The sequence below is a fragment of the Pleurodeles waltl genome, chromosome 7, assembly GCF_031143425.1.
Source record: "Pleurodeles waltl isolate 20211129_DDA chromosome 7, aPleWal1.hap1.20221129, whole genome shotgun sequence".
Lineage (NCBI taxonomy): Eukaryota > Metazoa > Chordata > Amphibia > Caudata > Salamandridae > Pleurodeles > Pleurodeles waltl.
Genome location: NC_090446.1, coordinates 188,706,282 through 188,732,940, shown reverse-complemented (window position 1 = coordinate 188,732,940; position 26,659 = coordinate 188,706,282). Strand labels below are relative to the sequence as shown.

At 43.3% G+C, this 26,659-nt stretch overlaps 1 protein-coding gene across 3 annotated transcripts in view; it reads left to right on the top strand.

Annotated features, from left to right (window-relative positions):
* The window catches only part of STK4 (serine/threonine kinase 4), a 214,606-nt gene that overhangs the window by 19,389 nt on the left and 168,558 nt on the right, over positions 1-26,659 (top strand). For all 3 annotated transcript variants that reach the window (XM_069243539.1, XM_069243538.1, XM_069243540.1), the window contains exons 2-3: positions 11,242-11,322; positions 21,782-21,910. In XM_069243539.1, the coding sequence (XP_069099640.1) occupies positions 11,242-11,322; positions 21,782-21,910 (210 nt within the window). The remainder of the gene's footprint in view (positions 1-11,241; positions 11,323-21,781; positions 21,911-26,659) is intronic.

Sequence of the window (26,659 nt, the reverse complement as noted above, 5' to 3'; positions counted from 1 at the left end):
AATGGAAGGACATTTATGCACCAGACTGCTGGTTGAAATTAGTCTCAATGTTGTAAAATCGTGTCTAGAAAAAAGCTTTTACCTGAAGTTTTCGAATATGCTTTTTCAACATAGAAGAAAAACCTGTCTGCACAACAGTCTGTTACTTCTGTTTGGTCCTTGCGGATTCCACCTAGCATACATTGAGGAGGCTAGTGATTCGTACTGTACTTCGTTCCAGTAGGAGGTTTTAGAACTTATTATGCTGTTTTCAGCCATGAACCAAAAAAGTGCATTGAATGGTATTTGCAACAATCGATAGCTGCTATCAGTGAGGCGACACGTGGTCTTACAGAAAACCCACAGATAGTTGCAAATTGGGGTCATGCCATATTCCCCCGAAAGCAGTTGAATAAAGTCACACTAGTGAGAAAGCTTTAAAGAAGAAACATCGGGTTAGCTGAGAGCATTTGTTCCATAAACGAATGCTAAAATCTCCATGCCTCACGCATCTAACGTAGTAGGTGACATGCTTAAACATTTATCCTGTGAAACGTGTCACACACGATATCTTGAACCTGCCATTGATTGCCGTTGATAGCGTTGGAGAATAAAGCTGAACGAAAACTAACTACATCAATTCTTTTCACTAATATTTTTTATCATTCTTGAGGGGCAAAAATGGCCTTTTTAAGTTTGTAATTTTTTTTTCTTCTTTTTAGCATGATCTAGTTGGTATTAACCAGGAATTGTGCCAGAAGTCAAATGATCCACTTGAAATCACTGGTGTAACTTTCATTATTACAGCATTTTCACTGGCACTGTGGCCCAGGAGTGTAGACAGTGCTTAATTTGAGCTGATGATTGCAGGCACTCATTTTTGGTAATCAGCACTCATATTTGGCAGTCAGCCTTTATTTCTCTTCATCAGACCTTGACCCAGAGCACAAGAGAAAAAACACAACAAGGGGAAAGAGGGACTGAAAAAAGTGCAAAGAAAGAGAGCATGGATGAAAAAGAACCTGAAAGAGTGAGATAAAGGCTCTGGGAGCATCTGGTGCTGGATAAAGGAGGAATATGGGGGAATCCAGACTATGTAGCCTTGGTATTCCACAACTTTGCAATTCAACAAGACAGCTTCAGCTGAATGGCAAATATGAATGGACACAGTTGCTGCTCGCTGACCTCTAAAGGGGCGGGTGCCGGGGTGGAAGGTGGGGCATTTAATAAAAATAAAATAAAAACTTACCTCTTCCGTTGTTGCCATGCCACTCCTCTTTCCCTCGTCATTGCTCCAGGCTGCAGGCACAGGCTCCCAGCTTGCCCTGCTGCCAATCCTGCTGGTGCTCAAAGCAGTGTTAGAATTGGCTGCGAGCGCCCAGCCAAGGCGCTCCCTGGCAGACTGGGAGCCTGTGCAGGTTCTCTCCAGCCCGGCAACACAGGGAGAGCCTACTGCACATGTGTGTTTGGAGGAGCCACAGCTGAATGGACATACAAACTTTTGGCAAGCCCTTTTTAGCCTTTGGCTACTGAAGTTCAGCTTGGCTATAGGCATTGGCTAGTATGCTTCTCGATCTGCAATGGTATCAGATTATGCCATTTCACCATTGTGACCACTCTTACTAAGTATTTCATGTGCACATTGCAAATTACTTTATCAATGTTTACTAACCTGCCCAACCAAGTATTTAAAAAAAAATAGTTTTTGAGGTCCTGTCTTCACACTGTTACTTGCTTTACCTAGATTCGCCCCCACTCACTTTATTTTTTTGTGTTTATTACCTTTATGTAAAGAGCTCTAGCCATGTTAGGACGTTGAAAGCCAAAATGACCCCCTTGTCGTGACGCATGCACACATGTGTGCACATGGTGGATATCTTTATCATTTGTCAAGATTCAGGTTAGGCACAGGCATACAATGATGCACAAGGCACGTGGGGGTGGAAACAATTAAAAACGGGTCTGTCGAAACTGAGGAACTTGAGAACATTGGATAAGTAACTGGAGCCTAATTATTCCCTAACTTCCTTGGTCTGGAGTCATTTCCCGGTTAATGGCGGTAGTACCATACTTAAGACAACACTTTTCTTCTAGACTTTGATTGGCCATGTGTTGCTAGTTTTGTTTTCCTATTTGTCTCTCACGTTTGTTGTTTTCCTCCCTTTCGATTTCACAGATAGTTCCTCCTTCAACCTTAAGGGGGCAGAGGCTTTCAGTGGGTATACATCTTCAGAACCTGACATTATTCCAAGATGGTTGGAGTGTACATACATGCAATACAGTGAATGCGCACTAATGCGTGTGATAGTGGCCCTTTTGTTTTTTAATTTTGTAGCACGGATGACGACCATAGTAGAGTGGCAGCAGTGCACACTAGCACTGGCAAAGCCAACGGGTCGGCCCTCATCTTCCAGATGCACCATCTGTTGGCTTTTCCAATGCTTGTTTTCCTACCTTGCATTAGGGCTATGCCTCATCCTGCTAATCCACAGCGTAGGGAACACGTAACATGTGGGTAAATGTATGTATGGTTTCAGAAAAGCCTCAAAGTGCAACTTTTGCCTGTCTGCTTTTTACCACTCCCACCATCCAAAACCTTGCTCCATTTCCTATGTGCAGGATGGTCATGGATGTACGGGAGCAGATAGTGCTACCCTTGCCACGTAGGGAATATTTACTGCAGGTGTTCACATTTCTCCTTATTAGCATCAAGTTAAAGCTGTATTTGTGTGACGTGGCCTCCCACCCCCCCCCCCCCCATATTGCAGGTGCTCCCTCTTAGCTCTCTTGTAAACCAGTGACTTCCATTTAGTGGCACATTTGTTTAGCTCATGCTCAGTCTGTAGGCCTAAATGAGAAACATCCCACCCTCGCCTCTTGAGGCAACACGTGCACTCCGGCCAGTTCAATCCATATAAACGCACATCATTATTTTCCACTTGAATGCACCATCATCACTAATCTATCAACCTACTACACATCACATGAAAATAATAAGGCATCTCTGCCCCTCTCACTTTTCTTAATTCTTTGAAATCTGAGTTTTCACTAGCTCTGGAGCTCCTGTCTTCTATAAACCTGTTTGAAAAACATTATTCTTTCTTACAGAGCTGCTGAAACCCCACACCACACACAGGACTATTTCCTCCTATGATACTCTTTGACATTCCTAAGCAATTGTTACATGGCTAATGGTTCTCTTTCCCCATACCCTAGCCATTCCTCTGTGCTGGACATAATGCTATTGACAGGTCCTTTTATCTTAAACAATAGAAATGGTAATTTACTTGTGATTGTAAGATACATGCACTAGTGAGTTATCAATCTAGAGTAAATCGCTATCTTCCAGTCTAATTTGACTTCACCGCTACTTGGGTGTACTCTTACCCTACACCATTTATCTTCTCTTTCTTATGGTTTGCTTCAGTATGGTATTATATAATCTGCTTGTGTTTCACACTATTCCTAAATAAATATCTCCCCATTTTTTTATACCATAAAGTGAATACCATGTTCTAAAACCACCTGTAGTAGTAACCGGCTGCTTTGATACATATACAAATAATTGATTATACAAATGTCTAAAAGTCAAGCTTTTGGTTCTTTTCAATTGTTGTCTTTTAATGCTGGTGGAAATCCACATGTTTCTTATTAGACTTCAGATGGTCTTGCCACATCAGTAGCCAAGTTGCAGAACAGTCAAAAAGAGCAAACTTTAACGGACAAAGGCACACCACTCAGCAAAGCTTATCACTTGCTTTACATCTGTTGTTGTGTTTTTTTTTTTAACCTGGAACACACCACCCCTTCACTGCTAACCGTAGCATCCTTGAAGTACCACCAAAGTTAACTTTGACTTTCCTTTTGGTTGTGGAAATCCCTAAAAGACCACCAAGTGTGAAGTTAATCCAGGCCTTTTTTTTTTTTATGTATGGGCTGCAGAAACTGCCTTGGGCACCCCATCCTCTGTTACCAATCGAACATCGAACATTTCACTATTGCCATTTTTATCATCTTTCACCTTCTTCGTAACTTACAGCTCTCCATTCAGCAATTTCTCTGTATGCCATCCAGTTACCAAATAGTGTTTGGTGACATACGCATACTCGTCCACTTCCATATACCCTAATCACACTCCCTCAAAGTATCACTTGCTGAGTTCTAAACAAATGTAGTTGAACTCGTTCTTCATCGCTGTCATAAGGGCCACCTTTTCCTCCTACTCACTATCCTTTTGTTCGTCATGTAGATATCTACCAAACTAGCCAGCTTTGCTGTGACTGTTTTGGCCCCACAAGGCAACAGACCCTTGGCCAGATGCTGATTGTCCATGTTAATCATGAATATAGATACTTATAGATGTGTTGGAAAATGTTCCACCCTGAATGTACCTGTAAGCATCAAATGCCTCTCTCTTGCCACTCAATTTGCGCTCAGTTTTTAAATCCTTATTAATAATTGTCAAATAGCATTCAGCATTTCTCAAGAAAGACACTAGTTGTTCCATACTGGATGATTTTGACACATTTGCACTTGCCTTTTTTGTGTTGTAATAACCTCTGCTGTAATTTTACGATCTAAATATTTAGTCATCATTTGACCAAACTTACTTTGCTCCTTTTTGAAAGCCACACAAGGTGTTTGAGGATTGCTGGCCTAACGCCTGAAAACCTCACCCAGATTCACAGCCTCAAAACGTCACTGACTAAACATTAGAATGCCATTCTTCAACATAATTATGTCTTCTTGACCTCATAGCAAAGTGAGCAAAACCATAGCAAAGTGAGCAAAACAATCTAAACTACCACAGAAACTTTAACCAAACTGAAAGGCAATCTGCTGTATGTAAAAGCACCAATAGGTGTAAAGAATCAGTGGAATGTTTGAACTTCTTATTTGACAATACCTGGTAGGATGTGCACCTCAAATCTAATGTAGTGAGCACAGTGTCATTTTAAAAACGTTAATTCAATCTCATGAAAGAATGACAAATTGCAGTAGTCACCCAGTCATTACTCATTCAGGCTACAAATGTCAGTTCATAGTCAGAATTTCTCATTCACCTTGTGTGACATGGTTATAGAGGCCTGCTCATAAGAACAGTCTGTTAGTTCTGTTGCATCTTGCTTGCACATGTGATTCACCATCCTAGTGAAATTCCCGTTATCTAACTAAATGTATGTTCCTCACTTCATGTCACATTGCACCAGCTTTCAACGCAAGATATGTTCCATCCCACTGAACTTTCCAAATTTGAACTGAACACTGACCAGAACCTTTCATTCAACTGCTCCAAAATATTATTCAGAATTTTATTCTTGATGCAGTATACCAAGCAGATTAGCAGGTGGATCCAGCAGACACATCAGACTGATATGACTACCTAGTCAATACAATAACCCTCTCCCTGCAATGTAAGCTTTCTTGTTGTAGGTTCTCCCACTTCCCTCATTGAAGTGATCTCTCTGCCACTAAGTACCAAATCAGCTTTTTCGCGTGCCACTTACAGCGTTTGCGAAAAATGCCAACCCTTACATTTGTGAGTTATCATAGTTTGTCAAATGGAGGTTTGAACATAGTGGACTAGGAAGTTCCAAAATCAACCCTCACCTCAACTTCCTTACAATGTTCATGAACCTGTGCAGTTTGACAATTTATTTTTCTCCTTCCCTGTTCCTTGCACGTTGTGTGTTAAATTATCATTCACATTCTTATTTTCCTACTTTATTGAGCAGCTCACTGTCCCTTTCTGTTTGTTGCCAGAAATACCTCTAAATATTTGTCAACACCCTAATATATTTTGACTCAGTCCTGCCACTGTAGGACACCTCCTTTTCCCTTCTGTCCCCATTCTGATATAGACCATTTCTCTTTGCCTGTCTCCTAGCAGGACACATAACACCCTCTTCTCTGTATGGTACTCTCCTTAAAAAAACAACTTCTTTCTTATCTCCTGAACACACTTTTCTGACTTTAGGAAGCTCCAAGATATGTTTGCATCTGCTTATAAAGTTTTGATTCCTTGCACAATCCATGAACTTTCCTGCACCTCTCTATTTTTTTCAATAATATTTGATCACATAGCACAGTCATACATCATATTTTCATACACATCACATGGCACAGCTTTTTTCTAACCAATGATCCTTTCACAATCCTGACCCTGCTAATAAAATGTATTTCCTTACATGCTGCTTCTTCATTTCCAATAGGTCATACACAAATCAACTCTGCCTCTGTCGCGTAGGCTCTCATTATCCTAAGGAGACTACTGGATCTTTGGGCGGCAAGATCGTTCACAGTTTGGGGGACTAAGTCTAACCCACGGCGAAGGACCCTTGTCACCCCCAAATCTGGGTTGAGCTCCGGCTAACTAGCAGTGCCTTATCTCTCCCAAAGGGAAGAGACAATTGGGCAGCCGAGCGCATGACATCTTAGTGCTTCCCAGGGAAGTCGTGGTCACTCAGGTCCCAACCAGTTCTCTCATACACAGCATGGTCTCATATATAAATGACAAAGGCAGTTTAAGTTTTAAAGATTGGTTTAATAAAAGAACTGCATTTTAGATAACAAGGCGTGAGCCGCAATAACCAGAATCATACAACACAGTAGGATTGAAATAGTAATGAGGAGAGTGAAACATAAGAATAATGCTATAGTGCAACTAGATTACGTTCTCTCTTCTAAGTTCTATTTTGAGCACAGCATGTTAAGCTCTAAGCCTACCTTTCAGGTTCCCCCGGGAGGACATCGACCCTCCTACCTGAGCAAAGGCCTGTGATCGGGATCAGCATCTGCAACAGGGCAGTCAGCATCTAGTTGTGGGTTCCTGATCGGAATCTCCCTCTTACGTGTACCAGGACTAGGAAGTGTTTTTATAACTAACACGCCGGTGTTCTAAGAAACATCCCTAAGTAAGAATGTGTACTTTCTAAGAACTCTAAAGACTAAACTTCTACCACGTCTATGGGCAATGTACCAGACTGTGTCCTTGACTGAAGCACAGAGCGAGCAAGAATGTATTGTTTGAGAACTTCAGTGCTGAAGTAAACTAAACAGTGTGATAGAAGAAAATAAAACAAGACCGTGAAACTGGTTATTGTAAAATAACAGTGCGAGGCTAAATAAAATGCATCTAGGGCAAAGTGCACAGAGGCCTAATACTTTAAGCTAAACGCGCAGAAAGCTACATAAAAAATGGCTACACTACACCTCCTTCAGTAATATTTTAACGTGGGCCACTGAAGGGTGATGAATAGTGCTTTTCCAAACCTCAGATGAAAGATTTGAACTCCTACTGTTCCTTGGCTGCCAAACTTTAGCAGTTATACATTCTTCCGCCCAAGTGTCTGGCAGTGACTCTCGGATGTATCTAATAAAATTCTCTGTAATGTTTCTGGAGCAGCCCAAATGGAGTTAGTTGTTCAAAGTCCTGCATACTTTAAAATAGTTCACATACAAAACGTCTTGAGTTTCCAACAAACTCCAATTAACAGTTTTGCTAAAGAATAGAACATTACTTATCTTAAAGAGAGCTTATTTCGGTGGGGCAATAGAGGCTATGTGTTGCAAGCATTTAACGTGTATTTAGCCGAAAGGATATATGCAACCCCATCTCTACCTCTGTTCCACCCTTGAAGACCTTTAATCCCTGTTGGTGTCTTGGCAGTCACATAGTAGATGAACCACAACATCATTTCTGAGTCTAGGCAGTGCTTTTGCACATCTCCTTGTATCCCTACAGGTACATTTAGTCAGATCCTGGGAATTAGTCATAGCCCATGCCATGAACAGCCTCACAAGCAGACTGTGACCTACATGGACCATCACAAATTAAGCTGTTTGGTGAAGCATCTCAGGGTTCTTGTGACATCTGATGCTTCCATCCATGGATGCAGCTTTCACACAACCTTGCAGTCCCTCTCGCTCTAACTGTATTAAGCCCCCCTCCACCCAGAGCAGACCCCAACTAGTCAATGTTCACCACTCATACATGTGCTGGTTATTGTGATGAGGATGAGAAGCATAATGAAATTCTTCAAGAAAAAATAAGGCAACTTTCAAACGTGACTTAGTCATCAGTATAGTGTGGTAGTAAATATGTACACAAGTGGCTCCGTACCCATGAAGTATATGTTGGGAGTTACAACTACAGACATGCATTACAATCCAGTCCAGTACTCCAAAATATCTCCCTCACTAATTCCTGCATAGCAGCTGACTCGGTGGCATCAGTGCTCCAAAATAAAGATGAATAACTATCAGTATTCCTCACTGTGGTTACTGAAGGAAGATGGCACAAGAAATGAAACAACAACAATACATGATTGAATGTAATTGTATATAGTGAAGATGTGTCAGCCATAAGTATCAGGCGGGTGAATTACTTAGTGAATCAATGGTGTAGTTGTAGGAGATTTTGAAAGGAATCCTTCTTTTAAGTATTGAAGTCCTCACTCACCAGTTGGTAGCATGCTTTATCCTAGAGCTTTTCCTCACACTGGTGACATCAGTCACCATTGTGGGCACAACAACAACCGACCTTAACAATGGACATTTTACAGCTGTTGAACAATAGTGGGCCTATGGTGAGTCAGTGTAGTTGGGGATAACGTAACTAAATGGTGAAGGAGGAAGGGAATAATTCAACCCTTGCAAGCAGTCAACATACTTCAGTCCCTAGCTTGCCCTATTCTGAGGTGCCAAGGTTGTTTTCTCTGTATGAAGAGTATGATTAGGCGGTTTAGCGTTAATACAAAAACTTAGTGGTCCTTGGGCATGTCAGTTGCCAGTTATAACTTATTAGCATCCTGGATGTCCCACCCATTTTCTGTGCTTGAGAAATTAATCTGGGGGGGCTGCTATTTGTTGGTCTTCTCCACCATCTTTGTCAATTATCCTGGCAACAGACAGCCTCCTATATTGGGTACTCGAGCATAGACTGTTGAGGAGGGCCCCTAAGATGACCCAAGCCTCCAATTGGGGGGTAGGGGTTTCATCCTTAAAACAAGAGGTTCCTATTAAAATCTCCTGTGATGTCACCATTGCTTCACTAGTTCATTCATAAGCCAGGTACTCATGTTTGACATTGCATGAATAGGGGACATGCCCTAGTGCAGTGTTTCCTAAACTGTGGTTCGCGAGTCAATTTTTGGTGGGTCGAGATAGTCCACTCAATAAATAAAGATGCCTTTAAATTCTGTTTTACTGGTCACATTTGCAGTGCATCAGTGACAGAGGTCAGAAGACGTAACCTGACATTTGACAAGTTCCTGCTTATTCTTTTAACATGAATTCCCTGTTTTCTTTGACTGTAACATGAGAAGTTTTTAAAGTGAATTATGTGACAGTCAGGATGTCGGGTTTTTTGGCAACATACAACAAAATGTAAACCACTGTAAATTAATTGTGTGCATGCAGAAGTAAGGGAAGCAAAAATGAAGTACATTTTGTTTGTAATTCTGAAGTGTGCTGGATACAGGTATTTTAATAGGATCAAAATAAGTGAAGTCACTTTTAACTGATGATGTGCAAATGATAAATATTCACAGAAACCCCATTTCCACACATTATCATTTGAGTGCTGTATGTTATATAGTTTTAGCAGTAAAACTGTGTGTCTGTGCAAAGTTTGTGGCGATTTCAGTTGAAAATGTGTTGTCTGTAAATAACAGTGTACTACCACGTACAGCATTAGTTACACTCAAAATCACCCCTCCTCGTGACCATTAAAGGTAGTCGGTTGAGAAAGCTTGTCAATCATTCAAGGTTGATTTTGCAACAATACAGTTGTGTTGCTCTCAAGTCTAATGTAGCACGTCAGCCTGTCTAATTGTATTCATCTTCATCTTGTCTCCAGTAGTGGTCCATCTGTGGTTCATACTGATATGTTTCTTTGTAAACTCACCAGTTGAAGTTGAGGGATACATTGCTCTTGGTGGCCCAGAATTGTTGCTCTTGTCAATATTTTTTGTCAGACTTTAGACCTTTATGTAGGATACAGTGTGCCTTTAGTGAGGCCTTGGTAGCATATTTAATTATCAGGGAATGCCACAGCAGGTGACTGTGAGGTTTCCTTCCCAAAACAAAGTTTGACTAGTATTGTGATGCTGTTTTTTGGTTACTGGGCTCTTGTGTGCCTGGTGGCCTCACGCTCAATGAGTTGTGGTTGTGTAATTTGTTTTTGGTTATTACTTAAATAATCGCCACATACAATCCCAGATATCACTGCTCTTTTAAGTATTTGTAGCCTAATATTTTTTTCTGTTTTGGGTTTTACAACTCTGACATTTTGTCATTGTATTAATAATTTACTGGATTATTTAACCTGACCCCCGCCCCTTTGCCTCTTTAAGAAAGTGTTGGATTCATCAGCTACCAAATTAATTAACTCAATGCGTTTATGAACCTCTTGTTCTGCGTGTGTGACTGCTCAATTCTTATATTAGATGCAAGTTCCGTGTGTTTGTATATATCAATTTAACCTTTAATTAAACAGTGAAAATATGATTCTGTGATGTACTCTTTTCTCAGTGGATCTTTGCTATTGCTGTTGTCTGTTTATCTGACTCTAAATAAATTAAGGTTGCAAACATGAGTATGTGTGGGTTTCTACTTCTTGATACAAAGATCATTCTATCTGTATTATTTGCAATTTAATAGTGAATTTTAGGGGTTATTTAAAACATATGTCTCTCACAAATTTAAAATGATGCTGCACATGTTTGGCTTGAAAGATACTGTGTGTTGTGGGAGGACTTTTTTAATTAGCCTGATTATTTCAGGCTGTTGTAGTAAGTCTTTGATAAAATATATGGACATATTAAATAAGATGTTGTATTCATAGGTAAAGTATCCACCCTAGCACAAGCCACCATATGTATCTCACCTCAGTGACTGCCATGGCTGGAACATGTGGGTCCTCGTTCTAGTACTGGTGTTCTATCAGAGAATATTCCGATACTTGAAAACATACCACAGTTGAACTTATCCTATTTTGAGGAAAACTGTGCAAAACAAACAAGGTATTAGACATGATCCACGTGGTCTAGTAACATTACAAACTTTTCAATATTTGATGCTGAGCTAGATCCCATTAAGTGTCTTCTAGCATTCCAGGTTAATTTATCTTTCTTACATTTAGCATTCTTTACCAGTGGTTTTATTAACCATGAATGTCTTTCGGATATCAATTGTCACAAAAAAGATTTTCAAGACTACCCCTTGCTCCCCAAAAACTAAGAGATTTTTTCTGTTTTTTAGGCAACTGAAAAAACTGAGTGAAGATAGTTTAACAAAACAACCAGAAGAAGTTTTTGATGTTCTTGAGAAGTTAGGAGAAGGGTAAGTAAAACACTAAATGAGGGGGATTCTGGGAATATGGTTCTGAGCAGTGGTCTTTTATCAAGTTGTGTAGATTTGTACTTCGCCTGAATAAAACCAAATGTTCTTTTTGTGCCAGAATGGTTTGATTCATTTTCGGACAAGTAAAGGTTCTATGCTTGAGAAAGTAATCACAGTTTTAATTCAATTCCTCAAATTAAATACGTAAAGCCTAATCATTACTTGAACTCTAAATCCTCAACAAATAAATTGCTTGTTGGTGAGTCAGTCGAAAAATTACTTAACTGTCTGTCCTGTGTTACATTACATTTTATTGGACTACCAAAACAAGTTCAGAATGATATACTACTATTAGCATCTTGATAGCTGATACTGGTGTAAAGTACCTCCCAAACATGAACCCGGTGTGGCTTCCAAGCTTAGGCTCTACTTTAACTTTGGTCCTCCTGTTTTCCTCTGTCATCATCCTTCAAACTGTTATTTGCAAGGCATAGTGAGGTTTGGCAACTGCTTTCTAAATGACTGAATCCTCAATCCAAAATTTGCTGTGCTAGTCCCAGAAGTCAGTATTACACGGGAAGAAAGGTGTTTGGGCCACCAGCTTGTGTTCTATCGAGGTGGTTCTTCTGTAGCTGGGGCTGAAGGGCTCGGATTTTCCTAGCGGTGTTAATAAAAATAAAAGCATAAAAAGGGCACAGGGTCTGGAAGCCTTGTTGCTTGAATCGTTTTATTAATTTTAACCAGTTCAACTTTACAGTACAGTTACGGTAAATAAATGTGTTACACTTGTTCAGATTTCAGGTACTATTTATGGCTCCTGATTCACGCACCAAGAAGCTAGACAATTGTTGCTCATGATAAGATCGTTCCTTGTTAGTAATGAGCTCTTGATTGGGGATGAATGTGTTCTTCAGGGTGATTGCCTTTGGGTGCAGGTTACGGTGAAAGTCCATCCGCTTCCTCACTTATAACCTTATGTTTTGTTTTCAATATAATTGTTTTGTCTAACGAATCATTTATAAGTGTAGATTCAACATTGATGATACACAGAATAACGTAATTGAAATCAATAACACAACAGAACAAAATTAAACTTAAACTTGGAGTCTGAGTCAATTACCCCCCAACGCTTAGCCAAGGAGGACCTCCGATATAACTGCGTGAATGGCAGTGTGTTTGAGTCCAGGATGAAACACTAAAATAATTTGCTGATGATATATTTGACCGTAAATGGTGTATAAGATTAGGAAAGATGTTAAGGGTACAGTTATCAGTGTTAACATGTTAATTGTCTAGTCCTATGTTGTTACTAGGAGTTGTTCAGTTGCATCACTACAGTTCGTGTCAGTGCCTGGTTCGCGTAGGAGAGATAACATCTCATCCCAGCTAATAGATTGGGGATATTTACGTAAGCCCAAGGCATCTTCACGTCTTAACGCCACCCCTTCGGCTTCGGCCCATGTTAGAAAAGAGTTCTTCCATTCCAGTCTGGATGGTGGTTCAGTGGCTTTCCATCTCCGTTTGATCAGACGCTTGCCCATTAGGAGCCCAAGGTCTAGGAATCTCGTGGAGGCTTTATAATTCTTGTGCCCGGGGAAAAGGCCAAGAATACAGGGTTCCCAATTTTCAAATGGTGGGCGTGAAGTGCATATTGCTAGACATGATGTTACTGTGTGCCAGTAGGTGGGTAAAGAGGGACAGGACCACAGCATGTGGAGGATATCTGCGTCTACCTGCTGACAGCGAGGACAAGCAGCGTCTATATGGTTAAAGTATTTATTAATGCGGGCCAGAGTGAGGTATGCTCTATGAATAATATCAAATTGTATCAGGCGAAATCTAGAGTTGCGGGGGATGGTAATGTGACTGGACAGGGCTGCACCTCATATTGCATCAGTAAAGTGTTCAGTGGAGTCGCCTTTCCAGGTGGTGCACAGTGCAGTATGAGTGTGCCGTGTATGCATAGTAAGTGCTTCAGTGAACCAACGTATCAGATGCCTGCCCTGTCCGATAACCGGTATATATTGTACAAGTAAATGAGTTGGGGGTTCGATTGCCAATCCCCCCCACCTCCCCCCCCCATTTGCTCGATAGTGCCCTCACTAATGAGTTGTATAGTAAAAATTGTCCTGCCGGAAGGCCTGTCTCTGCCATCAGTTCATTAAATGGGATAAGCCTTTTATTGCTTTGGAGATCTCCCAGTGTGTGCAAGTCCACAGCGTGCCAGGGTCCAAGTTCAGTAGCAGTCGTAATTATTAGGCCTCGTTGTGTGCCTAGAAGCACTAATGCCAGAGCATAGGGGATGGTTCCTTTTTGAGGCTTAAGAATCTGCGGTAACAATGATGAGCTACATTTAACAAAAGTTCTGCAGGTGATGCCACTGTTGTGAGTGGTTGGAAAATGTGTGCAAGTCGCGCAAGCTTCCAGAGTTTGGAATTGTTTTTTATATATTTGTATGCCCAGGTAGCGGAATGTCCTTTGTTACCATGGAATGCTGACTCCTGAAAGGCATAGTTCTGAATTTGGTAGTGTTGGATTGAAAGGGAAAAGGCATGATTTTGCCCAATTAACTCTTAAACCAGAAAGAGTGGTGAACTGTTGCAGAAGGACCGCGACTCCTGGAGGGTTGTTATGGATGTCCCTAAAATACAACAAACGGTCATCTGCATACAATGATATGATGTGTGGGCTGTCACCTAGCAGAATGCTCCAATCTTCACCTCTCCTGCGAATCTCTGCAGCCAGTGGTTCCATCGCTAGGGAAAATAGCTAGGGAAAATAGCAGCGGAGAGATGGGGCAGCACTGCTGTGTACCCCTGGCCACCTCAATTGGATCAGTTACGTTCCCACCCATCTTGACCCTAAACCGTGGTCGGGTGTACAGTAGTTTCACCATGCAGTAGAAAATAAGGGCCATGGCCAAATCGCTTCAGTGATTCAAACATATAAGGCCGTTCTGAGGAGTCAAAGGCTTTCTCCAAGTCGAGCACCAGACATCCTGCTCGAGGCCAGTCCTGCGTTGAGTATCTCATGATTCGGAACAGGCGTCTGATGTTGTGAAGTGTCTCATGCAGTTACAAAACCGTTTTGGTCGGGGTGAACCAGTTGTGGGTCCAGGGGCGTCAGCCGTGACACCAAGGCCTTGGCGAGGATCTTATAATCCGTGTTGAACTTCGCCAGTGATCTATAAGAGCTGAGTTCTAACAGGTCTTTGCCTGGTTTAGGAAAGGACACCAGCAGCACCTCTCTGCGATGCCGGCAGGGACACCCCCTGTAGTGCCTCCTCATAAAGAAAGAGAGAAGGTGAGGTGCGAGGGTTGCAGAAAAGGACTTATAAAAGTCAGACGGGAGGCCATCTGGTCCTGGAGTTTTACCTGCAGACAATGCATGGATACTTTCCTGTACCTCAGCGAGGGTCAGGAGCCCCACCAGTTCTTCACGCTTGTCAGTAGTCAAGTGTGGTAGGGCAATCGGGGAGAAGAGGTCGTCAAATTGTGAGTGGCTTGTTGTTGCTGTGGAGCAGTAAAGGGACTCATAATGCCTTGTAAGTTCAGCATGAATCTCTTGAGGGGTATAGAGCATACTCCCAGTTTCCGAGTGGGGTTCTGTGATACGGCTGCGGTCAGATCAGCCAGGCTAGCAATTTACCCGATCTATCCACAGAAGCATGTGTGCGTGCTGAGTGGGCTGCATAACTTAAACAGCATAATCTCTCTAAAAGGGCTATACGTTCTGCCCGGGCAGATGATAGTTGTGTCGTTTCTGAGGGGTGTTGGTTAGTGTACTGTTCGTGTTGCATCAGGGTTCGTTCTACTCCAGTCAGGTCCCACTCAATAGATTTACGCAAGTTCCACTGCCTACTGATACAGTGGCCCCTAATGAAGACTTTAAATGTTTCCCATTCGATCAAGCCAGAAGACGCTGTGCCGGCGTTATGCTCAAAATATTCTGGAATCGCCTTGTCCAGCGATGCCCTAAATGCTGTGTCCTCTAGCAGCTTCGGGTTGAGTCTCCAGGTAGGCACTCTTGAGGGAGACATGTCCCATACCAAGTGCAGAAATTGCGGATTGTGGTCTGAGTGAGTGCGTCCCAAGTGGTCAGTCTGTTGGACTGTAGGATATAAGTTAGTTGTACATAAAATTCTATTGAGGCGGGCATGTAACTGGTGTGGAGCAGAGAAGTATGAATAGACTCGTACATTAACATTACAGTAGTGCCAAATGTCCACTAGATGCCAGTTTTGGAGCCAGGTGTTTAATGCACGTGCAGCTACCACAGTAGGTGCAGTAGGCAGTGGTGGGAAGGATCGGTCCAAACAGGGATCCAATACTGTGTTAAAATCACCTCCCAATAACCAGGGAAACTCACTCCACCGAGAAAGCTGGATAGATAATGAATAGAAGAATGAAGCCTGATCCGTATTCGGTGCGTATATGAAACCCAACATCAGCGCACGACCAGTAAGGCGTCCCCTCACTAGAGCGTATCAATAATTTGATCTTCTGCCACGAAGGGGGTGTCCGGTCTGATCCAAATGAAGGCTCCTCTAGCATATGAAGAGTAGCCTGTCTCATAGAGCTGCCACCCTCCAATGTTGCTGCAGTCTAACCGCCTTTGACTATGCTATATGAGTTTCCTGCAAACGTGCTATATGGATGGAGTGCCTTTCAAGATATGAGTAAACGGAATATCTGCATGCTGGTGTGTGTATGCCTCACACAGTCCATGTATGGATAGTAAAGGGATTCATGGTGGGTCTTTGTAATGATAATGTCCAACTGTTCGCTCCCTAGGTGTAGGAGGTGTTGTACTACTGGGTAACGAGGGTCCCGCGGGCAAAAGGTTCCCAGACTCCATACAAAAACTAACAAATAGAATACCATAAGAGCAGAGGGACAACTGGTATCTGCCCAAACTAAGCAACTCATAAAAGTGGCAAAAAAGGTGTAAGTAAGAGGTCTCCACTAATAGGAGAGTGAGATGCGCTAGTCAAGATGTGATCAATTGACAATAGGACAAAACCCCTATTCCAGTATAGACGCAGGGGGCCAGCGGTAGCAGTGTATGCCCACAAATAGGGGAGGCATAGGGCGGTGCGCCGTTCAAGGAACCCCCATTGGTCATAAGAGATATCAAGGCCTGCACCGGCGCCGCCGTGTTGTCCGCAGGGGCTTCAAGGAGGACAGCGGAGACATCAACAAGGTGATCAAGAATTCTAATAATGCAGAACTTCCCAATTCACCCATGCGGCACCTCTGGGAACCGAAGGCTGTCAGCTGTGAGGCAACTTGTCAGGTTTAGAGCAAGTCGTCTGCTGTCTGCGGTGTCACCGTGGGATGAGCCGAGGATCCCACTTTAGATGAGGTGTCAAGGGAGGAAATATCTCCTCCATTAGATTGCAAGATCTCTGCTTCTGCATCCGAGATAAGTGGAAGGGCAATAATGGCTGCTGCGAATTGCAGCGCACAACATCTTTCTTGTAAGATTTGTTCCAGATCGGGGACATGTTTCAACTCTCTTGGAGCAGTCACTCGTTTTCTCCGACTTCTCCTGTTGCTGAGGTGCAAACCACACATTGGTAGCATTTCTGCTTCTGTGTCGCGCCCACCAAGCCCGTTCGTGGATTCCAGCCACTCCCAGGCTGCGTCTGGTGTGGTAAAGAAATATGTCTTGTCATCAGTGGCTACTCGCAGTCTGGCCGGAAATAGGCAGTAGTATGATAGGTTAAGGGCACAAAGTTTACGTTTTAAAGGCAAAAAGGAGGCACATTCTTTTTATACTGCAATTTTATAGTCTGGGAATTGCACAACCTGGGCATTATCCACTCGGACTGCTGGTAGCGATCTGACCACGCAGAGGATAATATCTCTGTCTGCGTAATGTAGTAGGCGAATCAGAAAAGGATGTGGGCCAGCACCCGGAGGCTGAGCCCTGGTAGGGACCCTGTGAGGTCATTCCATGGAAAAGAAAATTGTCTGGGAACCCTCTGGGACCAATTCCCTGAGCCAGGTTTCTGAGTACGTTACTGCCTCTAGGCCCTCCACACCTTTCAGGAGGCCTATGACTCGAATGTTGTTCCTCCTGGATCGCCCTTTAGCATCCTCAACGTGATGCTCCAGAGTGTCTTCCGGTCCATTGCTTTCTGTAGTGAGGACTCCAATTGATCCGCATTAGGTGCCAGATCATGAAGCTGATCCTCCAGCGTTTGTATTTTAACTGCTAAGCTACGGTGATCTGCATGGAGCCAGGTGAGGTCGCTGGCCACCTTATCAATTTTGCCCTCTAGGGAAGTTTGAGCTTGTTCTAAGGAGGTGCCTATGCGTTCCACAGCCGCTAAGACCGCATCTAGCTTGTGGCTGTCTGGATGTAGGGTCTCCGATAGTGGTTTAGCGCCAGTCCCTGAACAAAGGTGGCCCGCGCCCGCCATGCTGTAGTCCGAGGAGGACTGCGTGTGTCCGCGCTGTTCTCAACCCCGGGTGCCAGTCAGACTGCAGGCATCAGTGGTGTGGGGGCCCGCTTGCATGCACCGCTCGGAGGAGTAGGCACCGCAGCACGAGCAGCCCTCCATAACCACCACACCACTGGGGGAGAGGATTGATAATCGTTCCGGTAACAAATGGTGAGTGTGTCTGAATGTATCAGCACAGTTGGAGAAGCTTCAGGAGGAGGCAACCGGATAACTCTGCTTCACTCCCTTCCCCTGTATGTTCAATTGCCACAACGTTCAATTATGTGCTGAACAGGAGGTCCCATCTCATCAATGTTGTCTGTGACATGCAGCGGGAACCAGGTCGTTGGGCAAACAAGGTAGAGATGGGAAGACCCGCTTGCATGCGCAAAGTGGTGAGAAAAGCGCTGCAGCACGTGCAGCCTCCCTCTCTGTCGTGTCCACACTGCAGGAGTGTTGCTTACTGGCCACTCCGGTGGTGAATAGCCACAGTGCTCAACTGCTTTCATACCCTTCTCCCCTATCCTCTTGCACTTCGTCGTCCTCCTGCAGCATCAACCACCGCGCCCAAATTCAAGAATGAAACCATTGCATACGGTTAGAGTCGAGTTAATTCTCAGTTATTGTGGGCCTTCTCATATGGCCCAGAGTGTGCCCTCCCTTCCCATATGGCCCAGTGTCTTATCCCAGCCATCACCTCCCGGCCAGCGGCGCCTGTCTCACCTCGCCCAGGATCAGCAGCGCAGAGTTTCTGCCCCTCCAGGCTCCCACGTCAGGGCACCGCTGAGTAGGCCACTCCCAGAGTCATGCCCCGTAGGCCTGCAGCTTCAGTGTCTCTTGTGCTATCTTCGCCGCTCCCGCAGTGCCCCAGGGTGGGTCGTTTCATCTCTCGAGAGCCCCTCCCACCGGCGCGTGAGTTGGCTGCTGGTCATCGGCCCTCCATTACCGCATTTTTGTCGGATAATCAGGGTTAGCTGTGGAGTTCAGCTAGATCATATGTCTGCCATCTTACAAGTCTCCCCCACCCCCCAGTCTGTAAGCCTTGTTAATGCAAACACTGGAAGATTGCAGCAACTTGCCAGAAGATTCTCTTGCAGGTCACTTCTTGTAGATGAGAGCAGTCTAAGTTGGAAGTTATTCGATTCTTCGCAGTGGCTGTATTCCAGCCCATCATGGGAGAGTCAATTTATTTTTCACAAGTCATTTCCTATTTTCTAGAAATATATAAGGAGCTGAGAATACCCCATCCTTGTGTCGCAACACAGCCTAGGTTCTTCATCAGTTTTTTTCTGCTGTTGTTCCACATCTTAGCCTGAGAGTTCATCCAGTCTCTTGTTTTCAGCCCTGTTCCTCTTTGTAGAGTTTCTTCAGAAGCCAGAATCCTACTTTCATCTGGGAAGGTTTTCCTGCCTTCAGCTTATTCTCCTGCAAATTGTGTATCCTCTCTGAGGGCATCTGGTCCTTACACATGCTGTTGTGTGGGATCAAAGTCCCCCACGGAGAAATCACCCCTACCTCCGAGACGCAAGATCCAACTTGCCATAAAGACCATCATATCTAGCATTTATTTAACAGCTTTGAGGCGGTGGCAGCTTCCTTTCTCTCGGGTTCTGGGAATCCTTTTTATTCCCAGTGCCCCAGACAGGGCTAGATTTGCTGCTGTCGCATCTGTGCCCCTAAAATTACATTCCTTGTGGCTTGCGGTGTAAAAACATTAATAGACACAAGGGTAATCCTATGGATTCCATCACCAGTAACACACATCCTCCTGCCTCAGCCCAACCACTCCCACAATTGAGTGGTAATATACCCAGCAGCTGTGGTCGAAGCCTGGCTGGCTTGGGGTGGGGGTAATGGAATGGTGGTTAGGCTTGTGTTAGCCTTGTCGGGTGGTGTCTTCTTCATCCTCCCCCCAGCATCAAATAGGGCAAGACTGCTTACCCCACCCCACACTATGACAAAGTGTCACTGATTGACACTCGCCCTGGGCGCTTCAGGGCTTAAACCTGAAGTGCCTAGGTCGAAGTCAATGGGTGACGCTTTCCTCGTCACCCAGGGTAGGGCCTTGAGGCACCTTTGCTGAACCGAGGAGGTCACGCCCATAGGAGCTGTGACCTCCTCAGCCCAGCAAAGTTCAGCTCAGGCAGCCAGGAGTCTGCACAAATCACGGATGTCTGCCCGCACAAATCACGCATGTCTGTCAGGCTGACCTTTCTCAGCCTGACAGACACTCTTCATGAGGGGCAAAAGGTGGGGGGGGCATGGCTCCTCCGCCCTAAAGGACAGGCCGCGCCTGCTCCCATCACAAGTTGTCAAACCTTAGTGAGCAGTCGTAAAGTGGGCAGTCTACAAGCATCTTTCTGCTGCATCTTCCCTATTTGGGTCTGTTAAGTCTATGCACAGAGCCCTTGCTCTTCCAGCTTCCTCGACACCTCTTCTCTCTTTAAACCCTTTTCCCCTCTATTCATACAGCCTAATTGTAGTGCTTTCATGTCTACCATGCTGCCAACTCTGTTTTTTCACGGGATCGTCAAATACTGTGTTGTTGCCAGCAGGTCACCCACAGGTTTAGGCCATAGAGGACTTTCCTGGCTATCTCTGAGGAGAACATGACCTTGTGTCTCTCTTCAGTCACTCCAAGAGGCCCCTAAAAAGCAGCCTGAAACCTGACTGGCACTACCAATTTGCGGTAACAAAGGGTACAGATTATTTGTATGAGCTGGGCATTACGGTACCACATTGTGATAAAAGGTGATGGTGCCTGGAGACTGACATGGGATGTGGATTTCTTTATTTTTTTAATTTTTTTTATTGTGAGCAACCCTCCCTTTTTTTTTTCAATGGTTGTTTTTTGTTTGGCTTTGGTGAGTATTTATCTGGTATGGTTGCTGTACTACTTTTAGCTGTGTGAAGAAAGGAGGTCATGCCTTTTTCCTGTGATGGAAAGTGAGGCACGTCTGTCTCTCGAGAGAAGGCGAAATGATTTTCTGAAAGCTGCAGCCCCGCCAGTGACTTTCTTGCCTGACTATCTGTGAGTCTTGCATGCTGACACTTTGTTTCCTGTCTCAGTGTGTGATACCCTAGTTATTGTCTTAATTCTCCCAAGTTTGACCAATCACAGAACTTAACACGCATAAAGTGGAGACCCTCAAAGAGATATAAGCCCATATTGGGTTCCACCTGGTTAGGCCTTTTCCTTTAGTTGGTTGAGATCCTCAGTGAGCCACATTCAGCCTACTAATGTGAAAAGTTCCTGTCGGTTCATGGAAGACCACTTTGGAGTAAGCAGACATCCCTATTGTAAGGACAGTGGTTTGGCGGTATCTAGCTTGAAAAATGAGCAAAATCATGTCTGGTGCTAAAACGTCTCACAAAAAAAAGCAGCGAACTAGTGTGTGGACAAAATGCTTCCAGAAAGACACTTTTTTCTTTGCAGACTTAATTATGTGAAATTGTGCAACATTCGTAGAATACACATTTAATGGATGTAAAAAATATTCTTGAGGACACTGGCTGGTATAGTCTTCTCAGTAGGCTCATTTAAAAAAGCATCCGAAAAGATTTTCTGTGAATAGGGCAGTCTCTCCTCTCATGCCAACAAAAATGCACCCAACACACATATGCGTGGTGTCATGCGTTCCAAGGTTTGCTCCAAACATGCAAAAAGAGAACTACAATTCCTGATAAAATTATGAAATTTGTAATCTTCTTTGTCTTTGTTTTTACTAATTGCTCGCAGTTAACATCAGCTTTGTTATTTTTATAGTAATTATACAGTCTAGTAACAGATGCGGAAATGTGGCTTATGCCAGAATAATAGCTGCAAATCATTAAAATATGATGTCATCAAACAGCGTGACTGGTACGGTTTTCTTATTTGATTATGTCGTAGAACCGTTCCATGGTAAATAAATCTGTGCCTTTTCCAAATGTCACTTTTATTGTGTTTGAGTACTACTTATGTTTTTACATAAAGAAAAGAGTCAGCTTATTATTTTTTCGTTCTGGCAGGTCATATGGCAGTGTTTTTAAAGCCATTCATAAAGAAACGGGTCAAATCGTTGCAATCAAACAGGTTCCGGTGGAGTCTGACCTGCAGGAAATAATCAAAGAAATATCAATCATGCAGCAATGTGACAGGTAATTTTAATGTGAATGGGGGTAATCTTGAAGCGCTGCATGGTGTTGTGAACGGCTTCAGGACATTACGAAACGGATTGTGTCAGGGTTTTAAATGGAATTGTGCTGCTGTAACGCAAAGATCATTAAATGTTGTTCAGTGCTGGATTGTGCTACCTACGTAGAAGGAAGGAAGCGGAATAGAATTTTAGTTGAGTACAAATTGATAAGCTTTATTAAACCTAGGAAGTGTGTTGGAAAGTATTTGTGTTCCACAAGTTATGAAAGGCAATATAAAGTTTTTTTTTTAATCCTCATCTTTAATTTTAAATAGTATTTTAACTGGTGGGAAATCGAGTTTACCTTCCCAAAGCCAACCCATGCTTGAACTCCATCTTCTAAAGTGGATCACTGCTTCACCACCATACCGTCTTCAGGTTATTTACGCTGCCTTTACCTTCAATGGGATTTCCCCCATGCCACAAGCACTTGCCTTCTGGTACTGTGTGGTTCCATCTGCCAGGTTTGCACCTCAGGGCATCTCTATCAGTGTCGCTGTTAACAATCACACCAAACTGTTCAGAGCATGTGCTGAGATACCTCAAACCAGCTTAACTTCTGTTGCCAACTCCAGACCACCCTCCTCCTGTTAACCTCTGTTGCTCTAGTCTAACTTTGGGCCACATTGCTGGTTCTCTCCCCTGCTGAGACTCTGACTCTGTTCCAGTTGCCTCCCGCCTCAGGGCCATACCAATCACCCCTGTGTTTGTAACTAGATACCTCTAGAGTCAAGATCATTTGTTTGCTGGCCCCATGCGCTACGTCACTGTAGGACCTTGCAAATCATTTTTCCTGAGCTTACTAACTGTAGTTCCCTCAACTAGACTCAAGCACCCTGTGGCATTCGTCTAGTAGTTACCCTTTCTACTGCTGCTGTCCTTGGCACCTCTGCTTCAGCACCCGCTTGTGAGGAGAAGCGTGCCATTGGTGCTCATCTTTCCTCTTTTGAGCTGTGATACTGACATTTTACCTTTATTCTGAGTCTTTGCACTCTGTTGCCACCCTAGTCAATCCCTTGTGAGAACACAACAGTCTGCTTCCATGATGCATCCTCTCACTTTCTCTCAATGCACTCTGTCATCTACCTGGCTTCTCTGTATAGAGCAAGTCTCCACATTTTTACTTCTAACTCGACCAATTCACCGCCAGCCTCTACTTTGAATCAACACTACCTCTTCTAATTTAGCCGGTGGTGGATGGGGTGCTACTCCTCTCCACTGTGGCTAGGCTACATCGACCGCTGCATATTCTCGTGTTATGTCTGTCCCCTTGCCATTGCTTGATCGGCTGCCGGACACACCCTTATAATATTGTCAGTTGTCAATGATGCTTCTTTCCCCAAAAAACAATGCCTACTTGGCTCACCACCTGTTTGCCATAAAATGTCACTTCATGCGGAAGAGGAAATACTGCAGAAATGCCTTATATGCCTTTAACCCTTGGTTTCCACTATTTTTCACAATCCTTGCTACGTTAAGTACAAGACATACATGTTACTTTGATACTTGTGGGTGTATTGACATTAATGCTCCACTTAGTCACTAAGGGCATCATTTTGAGATTGGGGGAATGGGAAAGCCCGTCTGCCAAACTCCTGACAGGGTCACCGGAGTCGAAGCGTCGACCTGCCCACCGGAGTCATTATGAGATTCCTGTTGGGTCGGCTGGCAGAAACTGGGAAACAGGCTACAGCATTGTCTCTGACTCTTAATTGAGCCAGCGGCAATGTTCAAGCCAGTAGGTTGCACCTGCAGACTCACAATGTTCACTGTCTGCAAAGCAGACAGTGAACATTGTGAGAGTGCTGGGCAGGAGAGCTCCTGCTCTGCCCATGCCGAGTGCAGGACCCCCCCTGTGGCCCCCTGCACCTGTTTTCTGCCAGCATTTTCATGGCGGTGAAACCGCCATGTTAATGCTGGCGGAGAACAAGGTTGCAGCGCTTGGTAGATTACAGTCTCTGCCACCTCCAGGCTACCGGGATCCATGATCCTGGTGGAGTTGGCAGTTCTCTGGCAGTCTAACTCCCAAGGTTGTGAATTGTGGTGAATCTTTAGCTAGGATTTCTGAATTTTGAAAAATGCACATACGCAAAATTCAGTTGTCTCAATTCTAAAAAAAAAAAACCAGTCAATTAACCTATTAACGCAATTTCCTAAAAATCAGGTTGCTTTGTTTAAACCATTATATGTTGTAACAGTGGGGTCGTATTAGTTTTCCTGGAAATATGGTTGTAACTTTCAAAGCTTTCTTTACATAAGTTGCAACCTGGGCCATCAATTTAATCTGAGCAGTGGTTGAAACATAGAGAAACTGTTGACTATATCATCCTGTAAGCAGTGGTGGTGGATTTTTATCTTTTGGCACCACAATATTTTGGAAGATATCTAAAAAGGGCGTGGTCCCCTCTAATCCCCCACCTCCTACAAGTAGAAACTGCACCACTTGTGGCATTGCCCCATTTTGCAGGTGGGTCCTGAAGCAACAGTAGATGTAAATAGTTGTGAAAGATATGTTTTTTGGGATTATGTTGTCAAACTCAATGAGATTTAGTGTTACGGCAAGTGATATGACAGGGGTTAGAAAAGGTTTAAGAATTAGGCTAAGTGTTACAGTTAATGTAGACATAGCGTTATGGTTGCACTTTGATTGTGTAGGGGAAGTGAGAACCGTATAATTCCAAGACAAAACTATTGAAGTCTGTCGCAAGAAACCTGTTACATAAATTATTGGTTCTAGAGGTTTCTTGACGGGTAATGTATTATAATGATCTTCTTGGTAATGACATAGACTCCGACTTTCCTAAACGATGTTTTCTTAAGTAAGATACTTCAATTCTGTTTTGATTAAAATATACCACTGAAGACGGTACAAATTGTTGTAGCCTTTCTTAATCATTTAGCTCATCAAACAGTTACACTGTGTTCCTGGATGGGATGAAGAAATTTGACGTGCTATGAGCTTTCTAGCAGTGTTTTAAGTTGTGTGAGTGAGTACTTTCTTTCGGAGGTCTCTTTTGTGTCTTTTTAAAAAAACTACTGTGTTCCTTTTCATAGTTTTTGTTAGACTAGTTTTAAGGCATATAGTGCTGGACATGAGCAAGAGTTTAAATTGTTTGTGCAGGAATGCATTATGAAACAACCCAGGATTGCCCCAAAAGATGTGGTTACCAAGTATTTTTTTTCTTCAGTTAATGAAGTCCACAGATTTATTTGTTGTACCTTATTGAGGAGAGTGCCTTGGTCTCATGTAGTCTTAAAGATTGCACTGGCAATCCTACCACCGTTCTTGTGATAGAAACATAACAGGCTGCAAGCATCTTGATGGGCATCCCTGCCTACACACTGTATGCTTGAGTCCTTTTGTCAGATTACCTGGATTGGGAAGTCCGGATAATGCTGTTGAATGGTGTGCTCCATCGAATACAGTTGGTGTACTGCCTAAGTTATACAGCGGGGTATCTCAACATTGCAAAAATCTCTCTTAACTGAAAAGCTTTGTACGATTGGAATGAAAAAGGCACAGTTAACTTGCTACTGCATGATCAATGCCTATTCGAAAGCAGTACCGTAGAGCAGTTGTTGAATGAAGTCTAAGCATAAAACCGACTGGAAACTGGGCTGATCTATAGCCCTGCATCTTTGAAAATTCAAACTCGTTCTGAAGAATGAGGACGAAATTTGCCCTAGCAATAGACTAAGAATTGAAACACATACACCAGCGGCAGTATCTTGATATTTATTTCTTTTCTATGGGAAGCTTCGACCAGCAGTGTTCTCAAACAGATGCACTTTATCTACGGAAGGATAAGCAATCTGGGTGTAAAATTCCTAAAAGTATATCCTATGGGAAGACATAGTTGTATTTTGTAATTGATTGATCTGGTATGTTGGGTTTAGGTACGTGCAATTCCATACATCTCTTTTGATTTCAGTATTCTGATTCAACAAGTACTAAATGCTTACTGGGATCAAGGAATTAGGTTTTAGGCAGTTATTACTGGGGAGAATCATTTTGGAGTCTGACAAAAGACCTCACCAGCTATATCATGTAATTGATTCCATTGGAAGTTTATAGGCACGTAACCAACATACCACCAAGGTTGGCAGAAGCACTTCCCAATTAATTTACTGACCTCACAGCCAATTCTACAGAAACAATCATTTTACAGAAAATTATAGCACAGTTTACATAAAACGTTATACTTTCTGTTTAGAGCAACTTCAGTTTCTGTTTTCTTTTAGGTTATATTAAACACAGAAGTCTGCAAAATCCTGGGTAAACGTTTCTGTTTTCCCCATGTGCCTCAGCTTACAAACCTAATACCTCCATTTCGTCTCCAATCACAGACTTACTTTTGCATTCCTTCTACCACCTCCTCAGTTGATAGCTCACATCTTATCTTATTTCCTCATTATCTGTGTCTCTCCATCATTGTCCTGTTTCCTTACCTACAATGCATCATCTTTCCCCTCGCGTTGTGCAATCCTACGTAAACACCACAGTATTACACAACACCTCCACAATTTACTTAGGACCACTGAAATTCACATTCCTTTGCTCATCTGTACATATTTTTTTTTTCTCTAGCCCACTATCAAACCACCAGGTGAGTCTCATTCATTATCTCAAAATAATGTTTGTTCTTGTTTTTTTGTCTTTATCATTCTCGATGTTGCTCCCTCAACAGCCCTTTTGAGGTGGGAGTTGAAT